General features: G+C 35.9%; 1 protein-coding gene across 4 annotated transcripts in view; it reads left to right on the top strand.

Annotated features, from left to right (window-relative positions):
• LOC138698520 (LIM domain only protein 3-like) overlaps nucleotides 1–16,176 on the top strand; it is a 1,357,283-nt gene that overhangs the window by 1,326,216 nt on the left and 14,891 nt on the right. For 3 of the 4 annotated variants that reach the window (XM_069824505.1, XM_069824504.1, XM_069824506.1), the window contains 2 exons: nucleotides 738–863; nucleotides 6,592–6,733. In XM_069824505.1, the coding sequence (XP_069680606.1) occupies nucleotides 738–863; nucleotides 6,592–6,733 (268 nt within the window). The remainder of the gene's footprint in view (nucleotides 1–737; nucleotides 864–6,591; nucleotides 6,734–16,176) is intronic. The other variant, XM_069824508.1, reaches the window with a different exon arrangement.

The following is a 16,176-nucleotide window of genomic DNA, read 5'->3' as shown; positions in this document are numbered from 1 at the left end:
TATATTTTGTATTTATTGTTGCAAAAACTCCTCCACCACATAACATAAATTTCAACAAGTTTAAGAAAAAATAAAGGCCTCATTGAACAGCAAAAAGTTTCTCAAGTATTGGATGGGAAACTTGTGGAAACAAAAGTTTCAGGTAATTTTAATAGAGTTTTACTTGGTTTTGCTTTCTTTTCGAGATAAAAATTGCTTTATATGAAACACTTCATAGCCTGTTTTGGAAAAACCATTAATTTAATTCCCGATATGCTCACTCAATTTAAGAGAGCACGGTATTATGACAATAAATTATTGAAAGAATTTTAGTTTTGTCCTTTAAATGTGCAGAAATTTAGTCCGAACATAGCCTATCTGACATTGTAAAATTTCTTTTCACAACAGAGACTTCGTATATACGTTCGATTAATATAATTTTAAACGAAAATACTGAAGTATTTTTAAAATAATCGAAATATATCTTAATATGGATTCCCTTGCTGATTTCTGTATTTAGGCCAGCCAGACATAGTATCGAACATACAGTAGTAGACAGTCTTTCAGTTCTTGGATTATTTTACCGAAAACGTGGGAGGCTTTATTTCTTGAAACATGCTTGATACCCCAAAATGTCTCGAGTGCGCACGTTTATCGTGTAGTTAGTCCTATTTTTAAGAGTACCAGGAAATTCCATCGTAATGTGCATCGAGGTTTATTTGGCAATGCATATATGAATATAAACACTTTTATGACAGGTTGTTTGGGACAACGGGATACTGTGCAGCTTGCAACAAAGTGATTCCTGCATTTGAAATGGTGATGAGAGCCAAAAGCAACGTTTACCATCTTGAGTGTTTTGCCTGCCAACAATGCAACCACAGGTAAGCAAAGTGTTTTCTTATTGGCATCGCGAAACAAACCGTGTTCCAGTGACGCTTTACAAGACGGCATTGATAAGTTCTCAGTCTAACATGGAAAAGTTACTGTTTTTATCTATTCAACATAACCACTTTCAACTCTACTGGGTGTTCAGTTCAAAATGTGCTTGGCTCGCTGTATGCCGTCATGTGGCTAGCTGATGAGCCTAGAGAATTCAATCTTCCTACACTTCCGCAGCTCAGGTGTTTAATCTAAGAGGCAGAGAAGTTGGCTAGCAAGTACGGCGTTCATTCTGAAGAGTACGTGCCGATACGTACGGTAACGCCGGTAGTGGCAGGAATGTGAACTGTTTGGAAATACGTACTGTCGGGATATGGGGAGAGGGTTAAGACGATTACTTACGTATTTGTTGACATTAACTTCGACGGTCAACATGAACACGGAGTATTTGATTTGTGTTGTGGAATGTTACCGTACGCAACCGATGATAACAAATACCCTGCGTACGACTTGCCGGCGCAAAACACAGTTCGAAAGAGGTTATGGTAGCACACAGACCGTACAGACCGCCATCTGTTGCTACGACGTTCAAGTTATACCGTACACGTTCTCAAGTTCAGATTGAAGAACGCCTTAAATAATAGGCAACTTCTCTAACATATCAGCTGAAACTCGCTTCAAATCGGTGACCCAACAACAGTGACGTCATGACACACTTTGAAATAAACACCCAGTATATGCTTAGCGCAACGGCCATAAAGGAATTCTAAGCCTTTATAAGAATTGTTTGTCTTGATCTCCAAACGACTTTTCCACCGATCTTAATTGAGACAGGGAAATCAAAAACGCCCTAACTCCAATAAACCAAATTTTACAGGAGAGAGAAAAAAACTTATTATTTCTCTTACTAACTTTAAATATTATACATTTATCTATTAGTATTATGTAAAATTACATTCTTTATCAATTAAATACTTCAAAACCTAAATTTTTACATTATCTTACGCTACAATTTGAAATAAACACTACTAGAGTTAGTGGTTTTTGACTTCCACAGTGTATGAATTAAGAAAAGTGAATAAATATGAACCATGTGAAGAAAAAAAGATAAGTATATCAAACATTGAAATATACGAGAAAATGGAAGTTTATTATTAAGATTAACATTGCTACATTTTTTTTTTAATTTCAAATATATGAGACAGAAAATCACAAATTACCATAAAGCACATCAAAATACACAAATAAAACCACAAACAATATCAAAATGGTAACACAGTCTGATTCATGTTACAGATTCTGTTTTTTTTTTTCTCTCACTCTCATGTTCTTCCTGTGCATCTAGATTCTAGATTATTACTGTCCGCAAACAGAGTTTGGTAATTCATCCTACTTTCCTCAGAAATAAACTGCATTAAATTTTGCAAGTCCTTTCGCTTTCTTCTTTCAATGACAATGCTGAATTGTACTTTAGTTGACTGGGGAATGATGCATCTGTATTGGGTTTCTGGAAGTTAATCGACTCGATATTGTGCCTTTAATAGTCTTACTTACATGGATTTCATAGATTTTTGTGACATTCTGAATACCGTATCGTATCACTTTACTCAGCTGGTTGAGCGATAGTGTTGCCATCTACCGGGAAATTAAGCTTGGAATGCAAAAACTCTCTTATTCCATGTAGTAAGTGGAGTTCTGACTTCCACGAGTTTTAAAACAGCCCCTAGAATGCAGATGAATGTCGATATTAGTGTATTCTTGCCTTCCACGCATGCGGGACAAACTAAAAAGCATCATGTAGCCCATAACTCAATTTTGTCAAAAATTGTAGTTAGTGACTTTTTGATCTCCCTGTCTCAATTAGCCTACTGCTTCATTCGATGGAAACTTCTTTTCTTTCAGTATTTTTTCTTAATTTCGGATATAGGTGATAATCTGAGACAGTGGTTCTCAAAGTGGGGTCCGCGAAACCCCGGGGGTTCCCGAAACTCATTCTGGGGGTCCTAAAATATTCTGGATACGGAAATTTATCCTTCCAATAATTGTTTGTTTGCATCTGAAGTCTGACTAGCGTACGATTCCATAGATTCTTCGCCCAATAGTGCACATTACTGTGGACTCCCGGCCACCAAGTCACTCAATTAAGTGCGCTCCTTGCATGATTGCAGTTGACTTAATATATGTCAACATATAGGGGAGACTGTTGTACCTTTAGCATAGTGTACCTTCGAACATTTTTTGTTTTTTAATTTTTGCTGCTGCCTAGAGGACTCAAACTGAAGTAGACTGTAGAGAAAGCCGCTAAGTAGCTCTGATCGTAGTTTCGGTTTGATTTATTGCAAAGTGTGAGTTCTGTGGATAGAAGTTCTTCTTTTAGTACCAAAAGTAAACATTTCGTTCATTGACATATGTTTTCTAACACAAAACCAGATTGTATTTGTTACTGTCTATCAAGTACAGTGTGTCCCCTATCATCCGATGAGTAATAACATATTTTAATATTCATAATTTATTCGAATCTCTAGTTTTGGGAGCCATATTTGTTTAAAAGTGCATCCTCTTGTACCTTTGAACACAAAACATCTTGTACCATGGAACATGTTCCAAAGTACATGATACTGTCGGTTTTTGTTTTTCTTTTATTTTAAGATCATGTCACGAAGTAAGTCTGGAGTTAAGAGGCCCCCAATTGATCCGGATGCCTTGAAGAAAGCTGTTGAAGCAGTTATTGCTCCTTCAGGAAATAAAATCTCAACCAGAGAAGCCTGCTCTGGTTTATGATGGCAAATACATTTTAAATATGATTGTCAGTTTTTACAGCTATAGTCCCACCTATATCACATGTGTTCCAACTTACAAGAGGGTATGTTCCAAGGTACACGAACCTGTTGTACCTTTGAACACATTACATATTCCTTCATTTTATTTTTTCCATCCTTAATAGATCTGTAAAACAGGAAAATACATACAGGAAGTTGTAAACAAATCTTCAATAATTATTTCAAGCATTTTTTCATTTAAAAAATTTCATTTCCCAAAATTAAAAAAAATGAAACGTGAAAAGTGTTTAAAGGTACAACAGTCTCCCCTATGTCGAACATGGAGTTAGGCACAAAGGGGGGGGGGGCACTAGAGGAGAGGGATTCGATTCGGTGCTGTGGATTGAACTTCGGCGTAGCTTAGTGATTAAAGCGCTTGGTACGTAGAACCAAGGACCTGGGTTCGATCCCCGGCGCCGGAGTGAATTGTTCTCCTCTAATAACCATTGTTACCATACCAGATATATTATGTAGGACAAAAAATATATAATCTTTACGTAGTTTAAACAGGGGCGGCCCGTCCTTATGTGCTACAGTGCTACAGCACAATGATAATTTTTGCTCAAATAATGTATTTGCAATACCATAGTATTTGATCTGCCATTTGACAATTTCCCGTGGTTATGTTCACGACGCTTATAGAGTGTTTAGTCTCCGCTCTTCGCTCTTTGGTGCCTCAGGCGGTACGTTGTGCTACTCAAAACTCTACATGAGAATGTAGACAACTATTGCGCATGTGCGAAGCAGAAATCATTGCTCTGATTGGCTATTTTTACGCGGGGAAGTGCTGTAGTCAGCTTCAGCACAACACAGCTTGGAGATTGCAAAAGTAAAGCGTAACGAAAGAATGCTTGTTTGTGGAAGAAATCGGAACTATGTACAATGTGTTTGGTAATTCAAGTATCCGACCGCTGCTGCCATCTACCTTGTTTTTGAGGTTCCTCCTGAATCAGTCAGTCCAGAAAATTGAAGCCAAGGAATTATGTGACCGTATAATTGAGGGCTTTGCCGGAAGAAAGGCGGATAGACCTATACGCCCTTCTTCGGGAAAACGGTTTAAAATGTAGTGAATAATATATTATAGTAGCGAAATTTTGTTTTGATTGTACTGTACATACCTGCAGGACAGGGTTGCGCGCGTGTATAACATTTTATTCAGGTGCGTTTTAAAATCTTAGATTGCATGTATCTCAATTCGCCATATTGGCGTATACGCCCTTTTTCCGGCAAACCCCTCAATTCAGGAAACTACTTATCGTTTCCAGTCTTTAACCTATCTAGACGCAACAAAATTGTTAATCAGCAAATTTTTTGACAATTTTTCGCATAATTTTCGTGAACGCGAACTTGAAGTTGCTGTCAACAGCTATACTGTACCGAACAAAAGAGTGTTACAGACACAACTTGGAGGTCTATACGGAAGACCCGACGTCCGAAATATATATGGAGCTGTTTAATTGTTACAATATATAGCCTCCAACAATTCACAGGATCCATTCTGTGAAGTAACAAAGTTGTTAAATATTTTGGTTACAACACCAATGACCACTGCTGAGCCAGAAAGATGTTTCTTCTTGCTTGAAACGCATAAAAACGTTTTTAAGGAACACTATGTCCTAGGATCGCCTCACTGCTCTTGCAATACTGTCAATAGAAAAGAGTGTGGAGGGGTTTAACTCCAGGATAATTGACAAGTTCTGCAGTAGGAAGGAACGTCGTATGGACTTCATATTTCGTCAGTAGGCGAGTCTCAAATTAAGATAAATACATATAAGTGTATACAGTAGGCCGATATAGAGATTGTAGCACACTCATTATTTTGACCACCAGCCGCTACTGAGTTTAAACTGAGGGGATTCGATCCGGCATCGGAACTGGAATTCGGTGTGGCTTAGTGGATAAAGCGTCAGCACGTAGAGCTGAAAACCCGGGTTCGAGGTCCGGTGCCAGAGAATTTTTCTCTGTTCTATCCATCTTTCATTATTTGAAGAAGACAACAGCATGCTTAAGGGGAGGGGATGGTATTTTTTGGTGAAAAAGAGTACATTTTCAAAAAAAAATTTCTTAAAATATTCTATGATATGTGTGGAATGCATAGCATAACATTTTGTGGGTATTTGTGTCCTTATCGGATGTCGAGTCGCCAATTTTATACTTCCTGCGTTATGGATTTTTAAATCACTCGCCCACTTTTATTGTTGTTTCCGGTAAATTAAATTTTCAAAAAAAAAAATGTTTCTTTAAAATACCCTTTCATATGTGTGAAATGCATTGCATAACATTTTGTGTGTATTTGTGCCCTTATCGGATGTTGAGACGTCATTTTTAAACTTCCTCGTTATGGATTTTTAAATCACACGCCCGCTTTTCTCGGTTTCCAGTAACTTCATTTTTTTTTGCTACATTGCCAAACAAAAATGGATATAATTTCTGAACTATTAAAGATACATGCATGAAATTTAGAACACACATTCTTTAGACTTTTTTCTGTAACAGAATTTTGTTCATTGATTTCATTTTAAAAATACGTCCGTTTGTTTGCAAGAAAGAAAATGAGAAAATTGTTATTAAATTTTAATTGTTTATTTTACAAACATAGGGAATAATATCAAAATTCTGTTACAGACAGTTTGTAGAACATGCTTTCGCAAATACGTTGAAAAAAAATTATTTGAATCTATCTTTAAAAACGGTTTAGATATATCGGTTTTAGTACAATCCTGAATTGGGTATATTTTTTTTTCAAATTTGGGCCCCCCAATAATTTTTTTTTCAAAATATTTTTATTTGGTTGAGTTGCCACAGCTATAAGCTCTCTACATGCAAAAAATTAACATTTTACAACAAATAGGAAAAAAGTTTTAAAAAATACCATTCTCTCCCCTTAACAAAATAATTTGTATTTGTGCAGGTTCTGTGTTGGAGACCGGTTCTACCTTTGTGACAACAAGATCCTCTGCGAGTACGACTATGAGGAGCGGCTAGTCTTTGCCAACATGGCGTACAATCCCAGCAGCCTCGCGCACATACGAAGGCAAGTCAGTAATTTGCAGGTATGCCCTAGACCTAAACAGCATGAGCATTCACACACACACACGTACACATGTGCAGCTTGAAATGTTTGGACAGGTCAGTCAAACAATACACAACCTCATGCTGTCTCAGGAGACATGGCCCGTTCTGGGAAGTGTTATTTATGATGCATTGCACCGTGCAGCTTCCTGACTAATCTTAAAGCTACGCGGAAACCCAAAATGTGCAGTGCAACACGTGACGAGTGAAACTGTCCGTCCGAAACAAGGTCGTCGTTTTCTGCATTACATATACAGGGTGATTCAAAAGATTAAGATCAACTGGTGAAGATATGATTCAAGGCGACATTTAGAGCAGGAAAGTCCTTTGTCAGTTTTATTTATTTGTAACCGTTTCAGAGCAGGGTTTAAGCCACAGTTGCACTTCGCTACTCAGCTTATAAAAATGCAACCAAACTTTCAATGTAAATGTGAAAAAATGCGACAACCACATTGGACTTCAGAAACGAAGATGATAATGGGGAAAATGAAATCAGAGATGTGTTTGAACTAATGAGAAGTTTTATATGATAATATCATATAAATGTTGACGACTTCCACAATAATGACTATGGTAAACTAACAACAGTGCAGATTCGCTACTTCTGCATAGTCTAATATATTAGCTTCGTAGTTAGGTGAAAAAAACACAGCTTATTGTAGCCATAAAGAAGGAGCTGCAGATACGATAATTTGCCAGAGTGTAGTTCTTATATAGATTGTACAATGTAGACCTTAAGTGAAGATTCGCTAATTTGTCACTTTCGCTAGTTTTCCAGAGGGAGGACGATATTCTTATTGAATTTGGTATTCCCAAGAAACTAGTTCGATTAATTAAAATGTGTCTCAGTAAAACGTACAGCAGAGTCCGTATAGGTCAGTTTCTGTCAGATGTGTTTCCAATTCCCTGTGGGTTAAAGCAAGGAGATGCACTATCACCTTTTTCTTTTTAACTTTGCTCTAGAGTATGCCATTAGGAAAGTCCAGGATGACAGAGAGGGTTTGGAATTGAACGGGTTACATCAGCTGCTTGTCTATGCGGATGACGTGAATATGTTAGGAGAAAATCCACAAACCATTAGGGAAAACACGGGAATTTTACTGGAAGCAAGTAAAGAGATAGGTTTGGAAGTAAATCCCGAAAAGACAAAGTATATGATTATGTCTCGTGACCAGAATATTGTACGAAATGGAAATATAAAAATTGGAAATTTATCCTTTAAAGAGGTGGAAAAATTCAAATACCTGGGAGCAACAGTAACAAATATAAATGATACTCGGGAGGAAATTAAACACAGAATAAATATGGAAAATGCCTGTTATTACTCTGTTGAGAAGATTGTATCATCCAGTCTGCTGTCAAAAAATCTGAAAGTTAGAATTTATAAAACAGTTATATTACCGGTTGTTCTTTATGGTTGTGAAACTTGAACTCTCACTTTGAGAGAGGAACATAGGTTAAGGGTGTTTGAGAATAAGGTGCTTAGGAAAATATTTGGGGCTAAGAGGGATGAAGTTACAGGAGAATGGAGAAAGTTACACAACACAGAACTGCACGCATTGTATTCTTCACCTGACATACTTACTTACTTACTTACTTACTTACTTACTTACTTACTTACTTACTTACTTACTTACTTACTTACTTACTTACTTTTAAGGAACCCGAAGGTTCATTGCCGCCCTCACATAAGTCCGATTAGGAACATTAAATCCAGATGTTTGAGATGGGCAGGGACTGTAGCACGTATGGGCGAATCCAGAAATACATATAGAGTGTTAGTTGGCAGGCCGGAGGGAAAAAGACCTTTGGGGAAGCGTAGATGGAAACATAATATTAAAATGGATTTGAGGTAGGTGGGTTATGATGATAGAGACTGGATTAATCTTGCTCAGGATAAGGACCAATGGCGGGCTTATGTGAGGGCGGCAATGAACCTCCGGGTTCCCTAAAAGCCAATAAGTAAGTAAGTATGAACTAATTTAAATGAAATGCTACAGTAATTGCCTGGGCAATGTTCAAGAAGTTATTGAGCAATAAATGTTCAGGAATGGATTTCAAAGAGTTGGTGCAATTCATATAAGTTAAGTGAACAATTTCTTCTAATTGATTTACATAATTCCATCGCAAACTGTAAATTGTGAGCGAGGATTTAGTTGCATGAATCTTGTAAAAACTGGATTTAGAAACTGTCTTTTAGTAAAAAGAGTTAGCACTCTGCTAACAATAAATCTTGAAGGGCCTACTTGTAAAGAATTTCAATGTTTAGACTGCCCATAAAATAACGTATTTTAATGTGGTGTAAATTCAGTCGTAATTGATTCTAAACATACCTACGTGTAATGATTTACTTACATAAGTATATCTAGTGTGTGGTAAGATGGATTGGAAGTAATAAAACTCCAAGAAACAAATTATGTACCGTAACTTTTTGTTTCTGTAAACCTTATTAATTTTATCTTTCTGTAAAATTGTGGAATTATTTAGAATATTGAACAAGCTTTTCGCAAATTGCACAAATATAATTTTTCATTTGTGCATTTTTGCGACAATTATTTATTTTCTAGCTTAAACCTGTTTCAGAGTTACAACAGGTCAAACATTTGCTCACAACTAAAGTGACTTACTTACAATAATTATTAATTTACAGTACTTTATTGGAGCAGCTGCTCAAAATGTCCTCCATTTGCACATAAACATGCCTCAGCGTGTTCTCTTACTGCACTGTGCACAAAATCTAACAGCTCGTTTCGTAGTCTGATATCTGTTACAGCTGCATTAATTCGCTGCAGCAGATGATATCTGTCTGTAATCTCCGTAGCGTACACCTTTTCTTTCATAAAACCCCATACAAAGAAGGCCATAGGCGTTAAGTCAGGGGACTGTGCTGGCCAATCACAACATTTCATGGCGTGTGTTCCATTATCATTCCATCAAAGGTGGAAATCATGCTTTGTAAACAAACCTAGATCAAAACAACTGAAGGTAAATTAGTATTTATTGTATCATGAGATGTGAATTAACTGTTTGACCTGTTATAACTCTGAAATGGTTTCAAATAAATAAAACTGACAAAAGACTTTCCTGCTCTAAATCTCGCCCTGAATCATCTCCTCACCGGTTGACCTTATATTTTTTAATCACTCTGTATACACATTTACCTTTAAATATAGTCACTGAACATTATAAAAAGTCTCGCAGTGATCTATTCCCCGTTTTCAATTATTTCTGTTTTCCACTAATTTATCTATCCACTTAAAGTATTTCACTTTTTTGGGCTATTTTATTTTTCCCTCCAGATATATGCATCCTGTTATTTCAGATATTCGTACATGCGAACAATTTAATCTGTTCAAGGTCATTATTTGTTAATAAGCCTACAAAGTTACGAGTCTTAAATAATAACTGAAAAGTTTTGTAATGGAAGGCATGAAATTTTAGTGGTTATAAAATCAGGTTTAATCTACTATGATTCCTCTTTACATGGTGATGGTGATGATGATGATGATGATGATGATGATGATGATGATGATGATGATGATGATGATGATGATGATGATGATGATGATGATTAGGGCTAGGATTTTGATGAAATTGCATCTTTTTTCTAGTAAGTCACAAACATTGCTGCTTTAGTATTTATATGTTATGTGATAAACTGAGTGTTTTAAAACATATTTGTTAGGGCATTTTTATGCATTTTTTACCTCTTACAACTCATAAGAGCATTTTTTGTTTTATTCGGTCATTTTTGGGGTATTTTCATTTAATTTTGACCATAAATCCCTATTATTAACGTAAAATATTATTTACTTCCTTTGATATTTTCTCTACATATTTTTTCAGTTAATACCCATTATTATTTTGTATATTATTTTAATCGTTTTTGTACACAAATATTGTCATTTTAACGTAGTACACCCCACGTAATGGATCAGTCCAACCACTCCTTCAATATAGAGTATACCTGCTAGTTCCGGATAAGAGTGTCCTTGTGGTGGACTACATGGAACTACATCAGGTAAAATAACTACAGTAATTAAAATGTACTACGTAGAAGAATTATGTAATAGTACATTATGCAACGAGCCTATAATGGTAGTAATTAAGACGCGACTATCCTTGTTTATGGAATGAGCGCAAGCGAGTTTCATAATTTTCATACGAGCATCTTAATTACCATTATAGGCAAGTTTCATACGACTTCTTATGCTCGACCATATTTCTAACTTGAAATGATTCATAAGTATTCATGTTATGGTTATCTAAGTGAAGAGCGGAACTGACCTTCTAAATTGTTAGATGTGCGCAGACGCGAAAGTATTGATTTTTTCCGAGGTTTACGAATGTCATTGACCTTGATATAACCTAGAGAATAACATGAACATTAATCTTGATATAACCTGGAAATTGATTTAGAATTGAAAAACGAGATGACAAATTGAATTTATTTGAATATTATTTACAATTAACGCTAAATTATTATAGTAACAGAACATAACCTTCTGCGACAGTATTGGATTTCGCTAGTTGTCTTTCGATTGCATATCCGAGAATAATCGATACTTGCGGTTTTATAATGCTACAATGGTGATTTCTCATTGGCTGAACAACTGAACTATAATGAATAGGTGTACTTTAATGAGGTGCAGTAAAGGGCTACTACCAGGTGTATAATTACTACATTTCGGCATAGTCGAGCATAAAATTAAATAAACTTGAATGTTGGTACTAGAATTTAATTTAATTACTAGTCTAAATATTAATATTCCTACTAAGCCGATTATGTAAGATCAATTTTTAGGGCATTTTTGAAAGATTTTTAGTTCGTAAATGCATTGTTTTTAGGACATGTTTCATGATTTATAGGTCATCAAAATCATAGCCATGATGATGATGATGATGATGATGATGATGATGATGATGATGATGATATATCCGGTTTCATAACAGCTGTTACATTCTTTCGTATAATAATAATAATAATAATAATAATATTAATAACAATAATAATAATATACCTCTGATTGAGGTTCTGGCTGATATGTACAGACCCAGAACAAAATTTGGCCCACATACTGAGCATGCACAGCATGTTATAACTGGAACTTGGAAAATTCAGATGGCCCAAATTTTGTTTCTGGTTCTGTACATTTATTATATCATGTCAGAGAAAGGACAATTGTTTGCATACATCTGAAGTCTGAATAATGTAATATTTTACTAGTCAGCGAGGGGGAAAGGAACTGGCCAACCTACCCCGTTATCTCCTAGCTTAGTTGCCTCATGAGTGATACCTTATTGGTGTCACTTATGAGCTTCAAAGTTGTCTTCGGACAGTTTACTAAACAGCAATAATAATAATAATAATAATAATAATAATAGTTTCCTGCCCAAGGGCAGGTCTTTCACTGTAAGGCTAACATTCTCCAGTCTCTCCTATTTTCCGCTATACTCTTGATCCCTGCATATGATCCATATATCGTTATGTCGTCTGTCATCTGATGTCTTATTCTGCCCCCAAACTTTTCTTCCGTTCATCATTCCTTCCAGTGCATCCTTCAATAGACAGTTTTTTTTATCTACCAATGACCCAACCAATTTCTTTTTCTCTTCCTGATCAGTGTCAGCATTATTCTTTCTTCATCCACTCTTTCCAACACAGCTTCATTTCTTATTCTATCTGTCCATTTCACACGTTCCATTCTTTTTCATATTCATATTTCAAATGCTTCTAGTCGCTTCTCTTCACTTCGTCGTAATGTCCATGTTTCTGCCTCATACAATACCACACTTCATACAAAGCACTTCACTAGTCTCTTCCTTAGTTATTTTTCCAGAGATCCGCAGAAGATGCTCCTTTTTCTATTAAAGGCTTCCTTGGACATTGCTATCCTCCTCCTTACTTCCTGGCAGGAGCTCATGTTACCCGGTACAACAAGGGGGGGGGGGGAGAACTAAATTTAAAACCGAATTTAACGAACAAAGAGCAGACCTCCACAACAACAGAAACAAATTAAAATTCGCTATAGCCTACCGGTACTCATTTTACTAGGAAATTCGATGAAACTTTGGACACAGACAACAAAAGCCAAAGTAGGTCTTCAACTTCTTTGTGAATGACATAAAAGGCGGATCTATGTCATACTAAGTTATATAAAGTTTGATAATGATAAATTTTTAGTACAAAATTCAGAATATGATTTGTAGAAGTTATTCATGGATTACCATATGAAGAGTTCGCAGGAAAAACGATGAATGTCACATTTCTGTTAAGGATTAGATAATGATCTAATTGAGTCTATAACTGCAAAATGTAGTGCTGTTTCTATAGAAAATAAAGGAAAGGATTACTGTATTCGTGGTGATAATTCTCCTTTTTACCATTTTTCATAAGAACAGCATTAAATTTCGCAGTGATCCATTGAATTAGATAATGACATCAACCTTAAGAAAACTGTGACATTCATCGTTTTTCCCGCGAACTCTTCAATATACAAAATCCCTGAAGAATATAATTTAAAATTAATGCTAATTATCAGATTCAAATGACAGTCACACCAAAATGGAAGAGATTGCAGGTTTGTTCCTCTTTGTACCTGACTTTATGAGTGTTGGCTATTATAGCTCGACCAACTACAAAAAGACCTTTTCCAATACTCACGTGACCATGGAGAGGGAGACGTCATCACTATACGAGTAGCTCGCTAGGTCGGGTTACACTATCTGGACTCCAACTGTGGTAGACAATGACACTGCCCTTTTCTTCAAAACGTTTTTTATCAAGCTGGCCGAAACTCCCGTGGCTTCCTTATTGATGTGACAACATTATATTTCAACTTATATTCATTTTTTTTTTTCTCTTTTAAATACTTCGCAACGTTATAAATAATTTTACGTCCGTCACTTTTCAAAAGCCTGCCGCGCACATTTGGTTTCCCTTCCATTATTATAAATTACGATCTGTTTTAACTATACACAATACGTCGAAATGGAATATAAAAAATTGGTTAAAAAGTCAAAGATTGGATGCGGACGTGAGTGCTATTTCGAATAGTTTAGAACGTACTCGCTGCGAGACGTCGATCAGGGAGCACATCTACAACACAACAGATCCCTCCACTATGCCAACCTGCGCACGAACGAACACTGGTTTGTGGCGCAGGTTTTAATGTCAGTGGTCGGGCTATATCTGCTAGAAGAATTTTCTTCGAACAATATATGGTACTCTGTAAAAACAATATTTGTAAGACCAGTAGGTCAGTAATGATGGAATAATAATTACTGTCATGTCTTTGTAAAGTTTATGGCCTTATTTTATTCGGGTTTATTATTGCCCTTTAGAAGTTCCTAAACCTTTCTTTGAATGCAGGTATTTCGTCAGGCAACTTATCCTTTTACAAAATAAAATAAAAGCATGTACTTTGCAGTACAACAGCCAGTTGAACAGGTAATAGAGAAGTATTAAAGCAGGTATGGCTATTCTTTTAAAAGAAACTATATATTGTGATACATCAAAAGAAAGCCCTAAGTCGTAACAAAACGTGTATTGTTACTTCACCTGTCTATTTCATCCCTCTCAAAAATTATAACAGGAAAAATCCAATGTGGTGCTAACCTCAGCAAAATGCTGACACTGTACGTAGCGATCTTTCTCGAGTTAATGTTTCAATATTAACATAGTGAAGTTAAAAAGTTGTTAATTTGAACAATTTAGTAGATCATTAGTGATATACAAGTGTTAAAAGTGTGTAATCAAGAATGAATAGTTCAAAAATTTACACTACGAAAACCAAGGTAATGGCATTCCATGGACAGCATCCTGTTCATACTAAAATAGTGTAAGAGAATAAATTTACAGAACAGGTTGATTGTGATTGGGTTTTTCCCAACTGTAAGGCAAATTTCAGGTAATCTATGGCGAATCCTCAGCCTTACCTCACTTCAACTCAAAAAATTGTATAACTCTTAATTTTTTACATATTTTAAAGCTTCAATGCTAATATAAGATCTATGGATTAGAATAAATGAAATGAAATGGAAAAAAGAAAAAGACAAGAGACTCTGTAGAAATTTTATAAGGTTTTAGATGTGTCAATTATTACAGGATAGTGAGACCTGGGCACTTAACACGAAGGATAAAAGTAAGTTGCAGGCTGCAGAGATGAGATTTCTCTGATCTACGAAGGGAGGTACAAGAAGATATAGTATACATAAACCATAAATACCAGAGAAAATTTTAAAATATGTTAAATTAATGATAAAATTAAATGCTGTAGAATGAATGAAAAATACATTTGCAAAGAATGTCAGGCAATATGCTCCTAAAAATTAAACAGACTTATCAACCAAAGGGGACAGAAACATTGGAACCGATTAAAATATGGTTTAAAACAGAAAAGGTTGATAGTGATAGCTGATAGCCTATCTGTGAACAGTAAATGATCATAATGAGTAAATTATTTAATAGAAAATAAACTACAGAGCGTTCAAGCCAAGATGTCTACTCACTATTGGTGGTTGCACGGCCTCCACATGCTATATACGTTACCCCTCTCCTACCAAACGTTGACAGTAATTTGCGGCAAAATAAAACTCATAATACTGAAATAAAAGGCTTATCTTATTGTAGTAATTGTTGAAAATGGTGACCTTTGGCATTCAAGCATGCTTGACATCGCTTCAGCACAATCCTAGCCACGTTGACTGGGGGCAAAAGCTGACCCACTACACGGTTTTGTACGGTTTTAACTTCAGAAATTTGATGGAGTGTTGAACTGAGATTTTAATACCCCTACGTCCTCAGCTAATCTGCGCAAAGATTTCTGAGGGCTTCGTTCTAATCAAAAACCTATTTCATATAATGTTTCCTCAGTTAAGACCCGTTTATTCACTTGACATTTCTTATTTTGAACCGAGCCTGTCTTGTTACATTTCTTTACGAGTCTTCATATCGTTTTCTTATTTGGCAGAGGACTATCAACACGCTTTCCATGTATATTTCACGAGTCTTGCATATAAAAATTCATGTTGAATCTTTCGTACACTACTTTTAACACTTGAATATAAATAATTGATTAAATGGCGATCTTACTAGTGTTAATTATGTAAGCATGTGCTGCTTACAGCTGTTTCGGTGCTACTTGACACCATCCTCAGAGCCTACTAGATCTCGGCGCTATCTCAACTTCGCTGCCTGCTGTGTGGGTGATACCACACAGTGCAACTATAGCATCTTTCGATATCACTAACTTATACACTAACATACTGATACAAGACACATTACAGATACTAAAACAAATGCTCACAGACAACAACACACCACAAGAATACATCGAAGAAATCATCCAAACCACAGACATCATAGCAAAGCAAAACTATTTCACACACAACAACAAATACCACACCCAAACAGAAGGATTGC

The sequence above is a fragment of the Periplaneta americana genome, chromosome 4, assembly GCF_040183065.1.
Source record: "Periplaneta americana isolate PAMFEO1 chromosome 4, P.americana_PAMFEO1_priV1, whole genome shotgun sequence".
NCBI classification, from domain to species: Eukaryota; Metazoa; Arthropoda; class Insecta; order Blattodea; family Blattidae; genus Periplaneta; species Periplaneta americana.
The sequence above is the reverse complement of the archived record's forward strand: the minus strand, read 5'-3'. Positions and strand labels throughout refer to the sequence as shown.